This window comes from Triturus cristatus, chromosome 5_1 (genome assembly GCF_964204655.1).
Source record: "Triturus cristatus chromosome 5_1, aTriCri1.1, whole genome shotgun sequence".
NCBI lineage: Eukaryota > Metazoa > Chordata > Amphibia > Caudata > Salamandridae > Triturus > Triturus cristatus.
The window spans coordinates 45,472,034-45,488,596 of record NC_140587.1 but is presented as its reverse complement, the minus strand read 5'-3'; the positions used below and the strand labels follow the sequence as shown (position 1 = coordinate 45,488,596).

Genomic DNA, 16,563 nt, shown 5'->3' with positions numbered 1-16,563 from the left:
CTTGATACCCTCACGGGTGACAAGTTTCGCACTCTACAGATCCAAGTTACATTACATTGCATTACTTTGGGAATTTACTTCTGAAAAATATAAATTGTTAAAAGATTGGTTAACAGCCATCAAAACTGACAGCGGCCATCTACCCAACATTGTGTACCTTGAAGGGAACCGCTTAGACAGTGTTTTCTTCCAATGTACAGAGGTGACCACTAGGATCGCAGTCTTCTCTAAATAGGATGGACTATTGTCAGTCAGGGTGGTGGACACTAAGTCCTACAGCACCCTGACAGACTATAGTTGTCCTCCGGGGTCTAAACCAGGCTCACAGTCTAAATGAGAAAAGATAAGAATTTGAAGTTTGGTATCATGAAAGTAATAAAAAATAGAATTTTTCGAGTTTTGTAAAGTGTTAAACTCCACTGAATGAGGCTCAGGAACTTTGTGCTGATTGAGGAGAGAAGGAGAAGATACAAGTCTGGAACACCCCATCTATGTAGACCCAGGTTTCCATGAAATCTACAATGTAATGGGAACAAAGATTTGAACTGAAGAGTTCCTCATTTAATGCAAAAAGGGGCCAAACACTACAACCCCAGGTTCTGATTACTAATGGTCAAGGGAAGGTAGATGGTATGAGAAGAAGTAGAATGGAGAACACATCAGCCTCAGACAAGTGCTGCAAATGGTTTCGACTTGTAGGAGCTCAGAGTGTCTGGTCCGTGACACTGGAAGCAACAATGAAGTTGACTTCTAACCAGGTGCTCAGTTTGGCCAACCAAGGGATCATTCATTTACTCAAATTTAAAGCACAGAAAATGTGTTACACCATAATGTACTTATACAAAAGCATAGACATTGGGAAGCATTGAAAAGCGGGTCCCCAGAAAATGCAAGCAAAAGAAATACAAGCAAAAACAGATTGCCTATGAACTACTTATGGGCTACCCTTGCTTGTCCATAAGAATAAAACAAGCATCCAATCCTCACATGTGGGTCGCCCGGATGAAGTCTTTGAAGTCCAGATGGACAATAGACAAACCGTCACGGAGGTTTAACAGTGATTCGAAAGAGATCTCCGACAGATTGAGAGAGAGGTAACAGGAACAGAGGGGTGCTCTAAGCAGGGAAGCGAGCATCAGTCCAGGGGCAAACTGAAGCTAGCAGGAGCCTGAAGACGAGAGGGCGTCCATTGAGAATCCACAAGCTTCTAGGTGTCCTCCGACATCTTACTTCAGGGCTGCGACAGCACCTAGGTTACGATTAAAGAAAGAAAGGTATAAAGACAGACTGGTCTTGCCATAGCAGTCTTGAAAGCTTTGAATAGAAATCAAGACATGTAGGGTAGTAGCTACATGTAGAGAGCAATGATGAGATTGGTATGAGTAGAACTGGAAGAAGCTTCAAATACTAACTTGTAATCTCCTATAATTCACATTTTATGAGTTATGTGTATTTCATGTCATTTGTCCCCATGAGCTTGTTCTGCTATTTTGCCTAATTTTTGGCCATAGGACACTAGTCTGAGCAAAAAATGTCTTGGGTTGGCTTAGAAACATTATCATCCTCTAACCAGTCTCCAACCAGTAACTCATGTAAACTTTGTTTAGGGTTGCACATTATTTTGTGAAGTTTTGCAGAGAATTACAAACAAATTGCATGAAATTTGATTGACTGGTATCTCAAGTGGAAATTTCAAACAATGCGAAAAGTCTTTGTAGATACCAGCAGGACACTGGTTTGAGCAGAAAGCATCGGTCAAGCAAGATGTTTTCTGTGTGAACCAGAGTTCTGCAGCTGAAAGTTACAGGGAAAAGCATGATGCAAAATTTCAGGAAATTCCACAAATTTAGCTTAACATAAAATTAATTTCCGCACTTCAACGTGTTTTCTTTTTGAAGCATTTTTCTATCAGTCTTGGTGAGTTCGCATGATTTTCAATTTCTGGTACCATAGTTTCTTTCTTTCTTGGTGCTTATATTCAGTAAAAACTTTTCCTTAATGTTCTACCTCAAGAACATATCATTTAAATTCCTCATTGTAAGCCCATATTACCTATTTTCAAAGCATATGCATATCAGTGTGTTTCACATTATTTCCTTGTAAATACCACAGCTACTAATTCCCTTCTTTTCTGTATTTTACTCAAAGTCTTGATTTATTCTTGGATTCCTGAGTAAGGTGTCCCTTCTCTTCACAAATTAGTGTATTTTTCTCACTCATTGTTGACATTCATTGTACATTTACCATTTATATTTAAGGTGCTATCTTCCCCCGTGTTTGTCCTGATGAAGTTCCTCCTTAAGTTGTTCTCTTCAGGGTCGAAACATTGACAATATTGATGTTTTGGACTATAATTACTATTAATTCTGCTATAAACACTGTGAGCAATAAGGACATTACTCTTGTGAGTACTTATCTTTTATGTTTGAGTTACTTTTTACGCTCCATTTTGTTTTTGTTTTATGTATTTGACATCTTTTCACCATCATGCGTACTGCTTTGTTGTTTCACTTGGTGCACCTGCAGTATCAAAATAATTTTATAAATATTTTTGTTGATATGTAATTTCAAAATGTATATATGTTTTGTTGTCTAATGAAATTGTGTTGGCTGTAGTGTCAAAAATACTTCTGATATTTTCATTAAATGTTGTTATTTGGGCTCACATTTTAAACTACAAGCTGCCGCATCCAGCAATCTATCTCCTCATGGCTTCGTATGTACCGGCAGTAACCCTTAACCCCTTCCCCGCTCATGACGGAACCACTCCGTCATGAGCCACGGTTGCGCTGTGCTCATGACGGAGTGGTTCCGTCATGCTGCGGCCGTTGGCGGCCGCTCCTCCCACGCCGCGCTAATTCCCCGCCTGTGTGGGTGATTAGCGCAGTGGGTGGAGTCATGACGGAACCACGCCGTCATGAGCACAGCTCACCCGTGACTCATGACGGCGTGGCTCCGTCATGAGCACAGCGGCGCCGTCAACCCCCCCAAGCTCCCCCAGCGCTGCGGCGGAATTCGCGTCGCAGCGAAGGGGTTAAACACCTTCGACTTGGGGTGCAGCCCCTTACCAGTGAACCGAGGCTGTACTGTTGAATGTTGGACAAAAACCCAAGCCCACAGATTCTCAAGTCCACTGGAGGAAAACTTAAAAAGGTCCCAAAAATGTTAAACAGGGTATAGCAAGGATGAGTACCTGTCTGTTCCTGCTCTTCTGGAGTGCTGACAGCTAGTTGTGGTTGGTAGATAAGCCTTGTGCCACCTGCTACTTTCTCCTTCTGTGGTTAGGCACATGCTGTTAGCATCTGGGCAGGCATCATACAGAAAGAGACTTCTGGCTGAGACTGCCGGAAGCCAGGGAGCCTGAAAGTAAAGCTACCAAAATAAATCGGCTGCAAGGGCAGGGACAGACGGGGCGTGGCTTGGCGCCAATGGAGTAAGCAGCGAAGCTTGCTCGCTCTGGTCGGCCAGCCGCTACCAAGAGCCATCCTGATGCCCTGAGAGGGCCGAGAGCCCCGGCACTGCACCCCCACACTTGTAAGATAGGAGAGGTGTGCCCCAGAAGTAGAGAGACCCCATCCTGGTGGGCAAAGGCAGGAAAGCTGCAGCTGCGGAGCCCCACAAGACGGCAATTCAATATGACGGCGCCCAAGGGCTAGTAATGGTACTGAGGAGACTCTTCCATTTGTGGTGCGCATCGGAATGCAGCGAGCCGAGGGCCGGGTGCTTTAGCATACCGCTGCTGAGAGGATAGCAGCCTGGCCCTCAAATCTCCCCGTGGACGCTGAGGAGGATTTAAACAGTGACGAACATGGTGCGACTGAACTTTCCGCATGGCAGGCCCGGGCGTGGGGCCGTATTACTGCCCCAGCCCGCCTGCTGCATACAGAAGGTAACAGGAGGTTCCCGAGGGCCGCTGAGTGAACTGGACTTGCAGTTAGGAGGCCTGCTGCAGGAGAGGTTCCTTCTTCCCCCCTCCTGATGAGAAGGGGGCGGTGCAGCCAGAGGACCCTTGGTGGACGGCGGCAGAGGGAAGCGAGTGTGCCGCCCTGGATGAGAGAGGAGTGGGGGGACCCCAAGCGTGAACGGTGGTGAGCCCCAGCAACCCTAAGGGCCTAGCGACCACAGGGACATGGGCCAGTGTTGGGGACCTCGCCAAGTTGCTTGGCGGAGACACTGCTTGCTGGTGAAATGGGAGGGGCACTGCGGCCTCCCCTTGGACGTCGCTCTGCACAGGGACCAACTGCGAGGGGGAGGACCAAGCAGCTGAGGCAGAGGAGCGAGCCTGGGATCTCCCTGCACCAAGGAGCTGCCTCCAGCACAGCAGAGAGGAGCGGCTGGCTCTCACATCTTGGAGGATCAAATTGGGAGCCTCTCTGCGACTGGAGGAAGCGGGTGAGGCCCCGAAAGTGTGACCCAGGCAGTGCCAGCAGAGAGCGGGGAGCACATAGATGACGGGGAAGCCCTTGGAGGGGAAACCTGCTTAGACGGCACCCTGAGGAGGTCGGCGGCACTGCCTGGGACCCCAAGCAGCGGAAGATGAGAGAGGGAGTGGCTGGAGACGGTGCTACCCTCCCGCTGATGGTGCCCCGCTGCGGGCAAATACTGCGGCCAGGAGAGGGGGACAACAGGGGAGACCGCTAGGACCCAGAAGAGCTTACTGCGCTGGGCAGAGTGCCAACCTAGAGCCCTCGACTGATCCTGAAGAGAGCGCGTTTCAGAACCGAGGGACAGTGGCGAGCCAAGTCGGCAGATTTAGCCTGCACAGCAGATCGCAGAGCACCCAGCAGGGAAGGTGCACTAGTATGCCACAAAATCTACTAACAGAGCCCAATGAGCCCACGTGGTACCAGCGGCCACACAGACCCAGGAGACATGATGGGGAAAGTTCAAAAGAAAAAAGACAAAGAGGAGGCCCCAATAGAGCACACAGCAGAGGAGAGATGGGGGCCCAGCGCCAGGCAGAGCACTCTGGGGACACCACGCACAATGGGGCTGGACCTGGGCCTACTGCGGGAAGACCACAAAAAATTGGCAGACCATGTTAAAAAAACTGAGGATCACTTAACAGAGGTGCGGCCAGACATTGCGATAATGCAGCGATGACTAACAGCGCTTGAGGCCCTGGTGCGCATACTGGAGACTCAGGTGGAAGATGCTGAAAACAGATCAAGGAGAAGCAATGTCAGAATCATAGGCTTGCCTGAAAAAATAGAAGGTCGCAATATGATCAAGTACTTGGAAAAATGGCCGCGGGAAGACGTGGAGCCCGAAAGTTTATCGAGATTCTTCGCTCTAGAGAGAGAGCGCACCGAGTACTTGCAAAACCGCCTGCGCGGGGCGCCCCGCCGCGAGTGGTGATAGCGAAATTACTTCACTACAGGGATAGGGACCACATCCTTGCACCAGCCCGTATAAAGGGAGACATAGCGGTGGACAACTCAGTGGTGCGAATATTCCCGGATTTTTCTAGCGTGGTCCAACGTCTGAGAGGCTATTACCGAGATGTGAAGCAGCGGCTGCGGCAACTGGACTTCAAGTATACAACGCAGTATCCAGCCACGCTGCGAGTGGTCACCCGCAGGGGTACTGAGTTCTTTAAGACAGAGCAGGAGACGTAAGAGTGGCTGGACAGCCATGCAGAGATGGCACCAATACGAGTTGCGGAAAGGAGACGGAGAAGAACTAGTCACTCCCGAAATCGAAGAACCCTAAGAGAGACTTTGGCCCCCACGCAAGAAGAGATACAGCTGGAACGGCGGAATGCGATGCAGGTGGTGGCACGGATTAGCGGCGGGGGGAGCAGCCCAGTCCCTCCCGAGAGCAGTGAGATGGCAGCTGACTCTGGTTCGGCTGATGATATCGCCTAGAGGAGGAAGGACTGAAGTACGCTGTGAGCGGATCAACACAGAATGAACCTGTCCTGGCACAGAGGTATTGGGGTCGAGGGGGGGCGCTCTTGAGGCTCCTTTGGGACCACAAGAGTGAAGGGCAGCCACAGAGACCAGGAAAGAGGTGAACGAGCAGCCTTCCCCCCTACAATTGACTGATCGAACTGCAAGTAGTCACTTGTGGACTCTTAACCTTATTTTGGATAGGGGGTGTTTTCCTACCTAACCTGGGGAGCAGGGGATAGGGGAAATGTTTAAAGTTTTTACAGGGAGTGGCCTTGAGTTGCAGTATGCAGAGCACTATAGGAGGCTAAGCCCGCTGATGGGGCCCAGGAAGGTGTGCGAAGGACATGGCGGGCGGAGAATTGTTAACCCACCCAATGGCTGAGGCGCAGAGATACAAGTGATTGACTTAGAACATCAGAGGAATGCACACAATGATAAACCGCCATAAAGTTCTGTCATATTTCAGATGGAGGGGTGCCCATATAGTCCTACTCCAGGAGACGCACCTCACACAGAAGAAAGGGGAAGCATTGCAGAGACGGTGGAGGGGCAAGCTTTTCTACACCACCTTCTTGGCATATGTGCGGGGTTGCTAATTTGGATTCAGGCAGGTGTCCCATTTCAGCTACTGGACTCGGTAATAGACTCGGAGGGTCGCTTTGTAGCCATCAGGGGGTGGCTAGAGGGCCGGGACATAAATATAATTAACGTATACACCGCTAATGTAGAGCAACCTGCCTTGTTTTGCAAATCTGAGTCACTGCCTGGCGCAATACCTAGCAGGCACTACTTTGGTGGGAAGAGATTTTAATAGTGTAGATGACCCTTCTCTAGACAGATCCCATCCCCCACTGTGAAATTCCCAGGCATCGCGAGCCTCACAGGCGTCCACTGTCTGGAGACAGAGCTGGGGACTGACAGACACCTGCAGGGTTCTACACCTGCATGATAGAGACTTCCCCTATTTTTCAGCAATGCATGACGTGCATGTCTGTCTCGACGCCTTTTTAGGCTCGGTAGAAGTCCACCGCACAGCTGATGCTGCGGAATATCTTGCATGCACGATATCAGACCATAACCCATTGCTCCTCTCCCTGGCCTGGAGGCAGCTGACAGGGGCGATTCCTACATGGAGACTTCACCCGGACACCCTGGAAGACCAGGTCTTCCGAGAAGAGATTAGGGGGGAGATAATGCACTACTTTGAGTCTAATGCTGGAACAGCCTCCAAGGTGAACACTGAGTGGGACGCCTTTAAGGTGGTTTTGAGTGGCCAGGGCATAGCGCGCTCCACAGGGGTTAGGCGCATCATTCTGGGGGAAGTGGAAGGAGCAGAAGCGACTCTTAGGTCCCTAGAACGCAGAAGACCAGAGCATCAACACAAGGTCTTAGAGGCTAAGGAGGAGGTGGCAAAACAGACAGAAAGAATCAGATACTGCGATTAAAAGAAATTTCAAGAGCGCACGGATGCGGAGAGGGACAAGTCGGGATCGCTCCTGGCATGGCTGGCATATCCGGTGAGCAGATCTCAGCCACTGGTGCGGAAAGACCCCAGGCACTGATTGTCTGCCGGTGGAGTTCTTCGCGATATATATGCGGAGGAGCTGGTGCCCAGATTGATCACTATGTACCAGGAGGCTCTGGCGGCGGGCATGCTCCCAGAGAGTACTAGGGAAGCCCTCAAAGTGCCAGTGCCTAAACCCGGGAAAGAGCCACACGATTTTACAGCTTACAGGCTGCTATCCATGCTCAACATGGATTATAAAATACTGAGCAAAATATTGGCGACACGCCTACTCCCTCATATGACAGCCTTGGTTCACACGGACTATGAATATCAGGCAACTGCTTGGCATCATGGGTGTTAATGGGTACTGTGAGAAGTTGGCCTGATGTATGATGTCACTAGTTCTAGTGTACACCTTATATCAGTCCAAATACCCTTATGGTGATTGGTTGTAAAGTCAACCTTATAGACCAGCTATCCTAGTGGTAGCATGGACAAGAGCAGTCTTAGGCTAAACTCTGAATGGCATGTGAAGCCAGCTGTGATACCATATATAATCCCTTGAATACCAAATGAAAGGACACCACAACAGATATATATATAAAATAAAGTGTATTTATTCTAAGCAAACCCTCAGCACTCTTTATGAGTTTAGAGGTAAGTACAACACAGTCTTATTAATGCATACAGTAAGTCACACAGGTAAGTAATACAGTTAGGCCCTAGGGGCCACGCAAACCATATACTAAATAAGTGGTATAAGAACCACTGTCACGGAAATAGAATAGGCCTAGGCCTAGGGAATCGCTGGGGCTACACTACACTAGCGTTAGTTAGGAAGTGGGAGGCCCACGGGATTCGTGTGCAGAGTGGAAACACTCACGCGTAATGCGTAAAAGTCAACAGCAATGTTACAATTTAGAAATAGATAGATTTAGGACACTTCCGGAGTAGCTAGGAAGTTGAGACTTGAAAACTAGACACTAGGATAGTCACTATCCTGATGAGCACCGGAGTACCCAAGTTACCTAGCCCACAGGCTGCGGGTGCATAGGGGTGAAGATGCGTCGTTTTCGTCGTCGACTCCTATGGATGCCTGAAGAAAGATGCTGACAGGCAGTCAGTGAAGAGTGTCCGGTGGATCCCAAGGCTGGGATCAAGAAGAGAAGAAACCTGCAAGCAGAAGGGACAGAGTCAAGGTCACTAGCCAGTGACCACGTGGAACCAGGAAGGAACCAGGCGATGTCGTGAAGATTGCAGGTGAAGGTGAAGCTTGTCGCTGCAGCCAGGAGGACCAGGAAGCGTTGAGGACGACCAGGACCAGGAGGCGAGCTGTCCCACGAAGGCTCTTGCTGTCGGCGGCGTCGAAGTTGGACTAGGACTCACCAAGCCTTGGCAAGCGGAACTCACGAAGAACAAAGGACTTGCTTCTGGTGCAGACCAGGAAGGTCTGGGGTGCTTCTTCTTTGCAGAGAAGCGGGAGCCAGTCTGGAGGAGCCAAACCAGCGCAGAAGATTTCAGGGTGCGTCGTCACAAAGGCCACTAGCCAGCGGGCAAGCAACCGGACAGACGCGGCAAGCAGGAAAATGCTGAAGGGCCCCACGCAGGACTCGTGGAGTGTGGGGGGCTGATCTTCGGTGCAGATGGTGCTTGGGGTTGGGGCTTCTCAATCCCCGGTGCACAACTTCGAGGGTACCTCAGAAGCTGCGCTGTAAGTTACTAGCCACTTTTTCCAGGTAGCCGGTCCCACGTCGCTCGTCGCCTCCACGGATCTCAGCTCTGCTGCAGATGTGGATGAGGGTCGGAGAAGTCTGGAAGTCAAGGCTCTGGTCGGGCTCTGCAGTCGGTTCCTCGTAGAACGGTCGCAAAGCAAAGGGTAGTCTCTTGATGGTGCCTGTTTGCACAGGGTAGCCACTCCTTGGCTACAAGGGAGATTCTTCAGTCTTCTTTCGTCGAATGTCGAAGGTCCAGAGTTTCTGTTCAGTTTTGCAGGTTCAGGATAATCTAAAGTCTTGAGGCCCAACTCCCACTCTTATACTAATCTGGGGGGCTGGGATACCTGCTAGGTCACGCCTTATGGGTGGGACCTGGGAGGGGGTGGTTACACCCACTTCCCTTTGTCCAGTTTCGCGCCAGAGCTGGGGCTGGAGTGCCCCAGCGCCGGTTTGAACTGGACTATGCAAGGAACACCTTGTGTGCCCCAGGCATGTCTCATTCCTTTCAGCCCACCCTGCCCCAATACACTAAAGGCTGTCTGGGGAGGTGCTAGCACCTCCCCAAGCAGGAAACCTATTGTCCAGGCCTCCCTGGCTGGGATCACTCCCAGCTGCAGGAGGTCAGACTTGTGTCTGTGGCAGCAGCATCCATTTTGTGATGCTGAGGCTTTGGTTAGAGTTAAACAGCAAAGTAGGATTTTAACATGTCTCTCCCTCTAGAAGGGGGGAATAATATCCTCATCACCAGAAATGGTATGGGGGTATTATTCCAAAGTGTTAGACACCTTACACGACATGTTTTGATAAAGCCAAACCATAGTTACCATAACCGTTTAAGATTATAAGGCACTTTAAGAGTATATGGTAGGCTATATCATAGAACAGCTATAAGGACATGGTTCCGAAAGCTGCAGACAGGCTCAGCTCATGCTAGAGCACCATCTCACATGTTACCAAGCACTCTGCCTCCAGGATTGTTAAGCCCTGCCATAGGAGTGACTGATAGGTACACATGTGTCTATATATAAGGGTAGATATAGGCATACTATATCTAAGCAAGGGGTGATTACACGACCTTGCCCCAGCTGAGTGATCAGCCAGTTGTGTCTGATTGGAAGGCCAGACCAGGGGTGGCATAATACATGCTGCAGCCCCTGGGAGGCCTAGGGTACACCTATGCCCTGGGTACCTAGGGTACACTGTACAGGGTCCAATAAGGTGATCCTTACCAATTGGTTATGTACCTAGGGTACATGGAGTCCATTTTACAGAGAGAGCAGACAGCCTGAGACCCTGAATGGCAGGATCTCAGGCCAACTAAGTCAAAAAACCAGCTAGACACTAGGCAAAAAGTTGGGGGTAACCATAGTCAGATATCCACCTTCCTACACAACCCCCCCCCAAACGAAAGGAGATAAGGCTGGCCTTGACAAGGTAAGCCTCTATTGCCTGAGTGGCCATATAAGGAAGAACCAGCACTGGCATGGTTACCCCCTGTCTCATGGTCCACTAAGCAATCCCTCATCCTAAAGATATCATAGGGTCTCCACCATAGGGAATCTCTACCTTTGGTGTGTCTTTGCAAAGTAAAAGGCTGGTGTTGAGATGGAGTACTGAAGTGAGTGTCCTCAAAGTGAGGCCTCAGCTTCCTCCAATCATCCTCCACCCTGGAAGCCTTTCTTTCTCTAACTGAGTTGCACTGTGCTCTCAGGGTCAGCCTCTGGCTACCTAAAGCTGGAGGCTGGGTCCCTCTTGTGGGCTTACTGGAGGGACAGGTCAGGTTTGGGGCCCTAAGGTCCCATGTTTGCCTGTGCCCAACAGAATCCCTCTGGGGGAGGTCCCTAACTACCTGTGAAGGGGATCCCTCAGGAATGTTTTTACCCCTCACCTGGCTAGGACAACTAACCAGGCAATCCTCATTCTTTTGAAGGGGGGGTTCTTGTGGACAGGGGCCCTCTTGGGGTCCACTGGCCTCCCTGACCTCTGCAGCCCTGGGCTGACTGAGGCAGGGTAGAGAGAGGCAGGCTACCTGCACCAGACTGGGTCCCACCTTGGAAGGGGCCACTGACATCAGAGGCTCTGCCAGGCCAGGCCTGGCTACCTCTGGGGCAGTTCCTTCACAAGGGGTGAGGTCAGATCCCTGAGGAGGCTGACCTCTTCCTAATGTCTGGGGAGAGGGAGACTTTTCTTCCTCCCCACTACTCTCTGTTTGTGTGGAGTGATCCATAGTTTCAGGCTTCACTACACCTATATCAGTCTGAGTGTGGGCTGAGACCATTACAGCCTTGCCAACCTTTTCAGGAAGGCACTCAGTTTGTGTTTGAGCTGTGACTGTCACAGCTCTGCCAATTTCTACAGGGAAGTCTGTCTGTGCCTGGGCTGTGGCTACCACTGCCCTTCCAACCTTTTCAGGGAGGAAAGCTACTTGGACAGGGGTTGTGACTGGCACAACCCCACTACCCTTTTTGGAAAGGCCTACCATTTTAGAATGGGTGTCTTGTTCAACTCCAGCCCAAGCTGAGAGTTCTAAGTCATTCCCCAGCAAGCAGTCCACAGGCAAGGTTGGAGACACTGCCACCCTTTTAGGGCCAGTGACACCTCCCCAGCTGAGACATACCTCTGCCATGGGATGACTGTTCTGTTTGCCATCAATGTTAGTTACCTGGTATGAGAAACCAGGCAAAAGCTGCTCAGAGGGAACTAGCCTATGGGCCACCATAGTGATGCTAGCTCCAGTGTCTCTGTAGGCCTCAGCTTTTCTACCATTGATGTAGGGTTCCTGTCTGTACCTACCCAAAGTGTTGGGACAGGCAGTGAAGTTGGCAAACCCCATGCCACCATCACAGACAAGAGTAGCTGCTGTAGGGGAATTGGCTAAGCCAGGATCCCCCTGTGTTCCCCAAGAAAACCCAACCAAATTTTTGGGGGCACTCCCACCACCTGGGGGATTACTGCTGACAGTAATAGGTGGTGTGACAGGAGTAGTTGGAGGAACAGTTTTGTTTTTAGCCTGTGGACAACTGCTGTCAGTTTTCCAATGCCCAGGTGTTTTACACACATGGCAGTAAGGCTTTTTAACTGTGGTAGAGGAGGGAGCTTGGGACCCACCACCCTGTGTGGAGTTTTGGGGCCCTGAGGAAGATTTCTCTTTTGCTTTATCCCCACCCTTCTCTTGAGGCTTGGTGGTATCTTTCTTTTGGTCACCACCCTGATTTTTAGGCCTAATCCTGGTCCTGACCCATTTATCTGCCCTCTTTCCCAATTCTTGGGGAGAGGTCAAATCTGAGTCTACCAGGTGTTGATGGAGAAGCTGGTTCTGACAATTACTAAGGATCTGCTCCCTCATAATCAAGTTGTACAATCCTGTATAGTCCTGCACCTTGCTGCCATTTAACCAACCTTCCAAAGCCTTAGTGGCACAATCCACAAAATCAGACCAGTCCTGTGTCTGTGTCTTCTGGGTGTCTCTGAACAACAACCTATATTGCTCAGTGGTTAAGCCAAACCCATCTATCAGAGCACTCTTCAGGACTTTGTAATTGTTTGCATCCTCATCACTGACTGTGAGGAGCTTGTCTCTACCTTTGTCAGAAAAGGAGAGCCACAAGATAGCTGCCCACTGACTTTGGGGTACCTGCTGTACTTTGCAGGCCCTCTCCAAAGCAGTCATCCATTTGTGGATGTCATCCCCATTCTGATATGGGGGGACTATCTTGCTTAGGTTTCTATGGTCATAAGACCTATCCCTATCTCTAGGGATGTTGCTGCCACCAGTGGGTTCTGACCCACACAATTTTTGCTCTCTAGCCAGAGCAAGCTTCTCGTTGGCAAGGGCAATTTCTTCCCTCTGAATCCTCAGATTAGCTTCCCTCATTCTGGCTTTATGCTCCTTTCTCTCAGGTGAAGTCATTCCCCTGTGAGAGGAAGCATTAGAGATGCTAGAAACATGGGAGTGGATGGATTCCCTTGAAGGGGATCTGTCCCTCCTGCTTCTCTGTGAAAGCCTACTTGGGGGTCTGTATGGGGGGACCCCATGCAAACTCCCATGTAAACTTAGGTTAGCCTGGCTAAGTCTCCTTACTTGGCCCTGGCTGTCTACCTCCCCATCTGAAGCCCCATCTGACTCCTCTGTGGTGGGTAGACCCTCCTCTGTGCCTAGGGCACCTTCCTGAGATGCCCTCTGAGCGTCATACTCCTCTAGGAGTTGTTTTAACTGAAGGAGGGTAGGGTTTGCACCCTGTTTTATTCCTCTGGAGGTACACAATTGTCTCATCTCCTGGAATGTTAAGGTATCATACCTAGAGGGGGTCTTCTGCAGACCTGCCCCTCCTGAGAGAGCATCTACTTGGTCTCCTCCCAGAGGCATGATCTAGTGAGGGTGTGGTGTGTGCACCTACCTACACTAGTTGTTTCTACTAAACCTCTCTAGTAGTTGTAGTCAGGGTGTGTTACTCCCTTCAACCTACAACCACTAAGTCCAGTAGGACTTAAGTATTATAAACTATGTTATATGTACCTAGACAATATCTGTGTGATCTTTCAATTTAGTATCTCAAGATTACAATGGTATTACAACAGCAAGCTCAGATCCCAACCGCTGCTCACCAATGTGAGAAGTTGGCCTGATGTATGATGTCACTAGTTCTAGTGTACACCTTATATCAGTCCAAATACCCTTATGGTGATTGGTTGTAAAGTCAACCTTATAGACCAGCTATCCTAGTGGTAGCATGGACAAGAGCAGTCTTAGGCTAAACTCTGAATGGCATGTGAAGCCAGCTGTGATACCATATATAATCCCTTGAATACCAAATGAAAGGACACCACAACAGATATATATATAAAATAAAGTGTATTTATTCTAAGCAAACCCTCAGCACTCTTTATGAGTTTAGAGGTAAGTACAACACAGTCTTATTAATGCATACAGTAAGTCACACAGGTAAGTAATACAGTTAGGCCCTAGGGGCCACGCAAACCATATACTAAATAAGTGGTATAAGAACCACTGTCACGGAAATAGAATAGGCCTAGGCCTAGGGAATCGCTGGGGCTACACTACACTAGCGTTAGTTAGGAAGTGGGAGGCCCACGGGATTCGTGTGCAGAGTGGAAACACTCACGCGTAATGCGTAAAAGTCAATAGCAATGTTACAATTTAGAAATAGATAGATTTAGGACACTTCCGGAGTAGCTAGGAAGTTGAGACTTGAAAACTAGACACTAGGATAGTCACTATCCTGATGAGCACCGGAGTACCCAAGTTACCTAGCCCACAGGCTGCGGGTGCATAGGGGTGAAGATGCGTCGTTTTCGTCGTCGACTCCTATGGATGCCTGAAGAAAGATGCTGACAGGCAGTCAGTGAAGAGTGTCCGGTGGATCCCAAGGCTGGGATCAAGAAGAGAAGAAACCTGCAAGCAGAAGGGACAGAGTCAAGGTCACTAGCCAGTGACCACGTGGAACCAGGAAGGAACCAGGCGATGTCGTGAAGATTGCAGGTGAAGGTGAAGCTTGTCGCTGCAGCCAGGAGGACCAGGAAGCGTTGAGGACGACCAGGACCAGGAGGCGAGCTGTCCCACGAAGGCTCTTGCTGTCGGCGGCGTCGAAGTTGGACTAGGACTCACCAAGCCTTGGCAAGCGGAACTCACGAAGAACAAAGGACTTGCTTCTGGTGCAGACCAGGAAGGTCTGGGGTGCTTCTTCTTTGCAGAGAAGCGGGAGCCAGTCTGGAGGAGCCAAACCAGCGCAGAAGATTTCAGGGTGCGTCGTCACAAAGGCCACTAGCCAGCGGGCAAGCAACCGGACAGACGCGGCAAGCAGGAAAATGCTGAAGGGCCCCACGCAGGACTCGTGGAGTGTGGGGGGCTGATCTTCGGTGCAGATGGTGCTTGGGGTTGGGGCTTCTCAATCCCCGGTGCACAACTTCGAGGGTACCTCAGAAGCTGCGCTGTAAGTTACTAGCCACTTTTTCCAGGTAGCCGGTCCCACGTCGCTCGTCGCCTCCACGGATCTCAGCTCTGCTGCAGATGTGGATGAGGGTCGGAGAAGTCTGGAAGTCAAGGCTCTGGTCGGGCTCTGCAGTCGGTTCCTCGTAGAACGGTCGCAAAGCAAAGGGTAGTCTCTTGATGGTGCCTGTTTGCACAGGGTAGCCACTCCTTGGCTACAAGGGAGATTCTTCAGTCTTCTTTCGTCGAATGTCGAAGGTCCAGAGTTTCTGTTCAGTTTTGCAGGTTCAGGATAATCTAAAGTCTTGAGGCCCAACTCCCACTCTTATACTAATCTGGGGGGCTGGGATACCTGCTAGGTCACGCCTTATGGGTGGGACCTGGGAGGGGGTGGTTACACCCACTTCCCTTTGTCCAGTTTCGCGCCAGAGCTGGGGCTGGAGTGCCCCAGCGCCGGTTTGAACTGGACTATGCAAGGAACACCTTGTGTGCCCCAGGCATGTCTCATTCCTTTCAGCCCACCCTGCCCCAATACACTAAAGGCTGTCTGGGGAGGTGCTAGCACCTCCCCAAGCAGGAAACCTATTGTCCAGGCCTCCCTGGCTGGGATCACTCCCAGCTGCAGGAGGTCAGACTTGTGTCTGTGGCAGCAGCATCCATTTTGTGATGCTGAGGCTTTGGTTAGAGTTAAACAGCAAAGTAGGATTTTAACATGTCTCTCCCTCTAGAAGGGGGGAATAATATCCTCATCACCAGAAATGGTATGGGGGTATTATTCCAAAGTGTTAGACACCTTACACGACATGTTTTGATAAAGCCAAACCATAGTTACCATAACCGTTTAAGATTATAAGGCACTTTAAGAGTATATGGTAGGCTATATCATAGAACAGCTATAAGGACATGGTTCCGAAAGCTGCAGACAGGCTCAGCTCATGCTAGAGCACCATCTCACATGTTACCAAGCACTCTGCCTCCAGGATTGTTAAGCCCTGCCATAGGAGTGACTGATAGGTACACATGTGTCTATATATAAGGGTAGATATAGGCATACTATATCTAAGCAAGGGGTGATTACACGACCTTGCCCCAGCTGAGTGATCAGCCAGTTGTGTCTGATTGGAAGGCCAGACCAGGGGTGGCATAATACATGCTGCAGCCCCTGGGAGGCCTAGGGTACACCTATGCCCTGGGTACCTAGGGTACACTGTACAGGGTCCAATAAGGTGATCCTTACCAATTGGTTATGTACCTAGGGTACATGGAGTCCATTTTACAGAGAGAGCAGACAGCCTGAGACCCTGAATGGCAGGATCTCAGGCCAACTAAGTCGAAAAACCAGCTAGACACTAGGCAAAAAGTTGGGGGTAACCATAGTCAGATATCCACCTTCCTACACAACCCCCCCCCAAACGAAAGGAGATAAGGCTGGCCTTGACAAGGTAAGCCTCTATTGCCTGAGTGGCCATATAAGGAAGAACCAGCACTGGCATGGTTACC

General features: G+C 50.0%; 1 protein-coding gene across 2 annotated transcripts in view; it reads right to left on the bottom strand.

Moving 5' to 3' along the window:
* Nucleotides 1-762: 762 nt before the first annotated feature.
* LOC146830124 (uncharacterized) overlaps nt 763-16,563 on the bottom strand; it is a 163,799-nt gene continuing 147,998 nt past the window's right edge. For both annotated transcript variants that reach the window (XM_085604352.1, XM_085604354.1), the window contains one exon: nt 763-1,249. In XM_085604352.1, the coding sequence (XP_085460478.1) occupies nt 1,227-1,249 (23 nt within the window). In that variant the 3' untranslated portion in view covers nt 763-1,226. The remainder of the gene's footprint in view (nt 1,250-16,563) is intronic.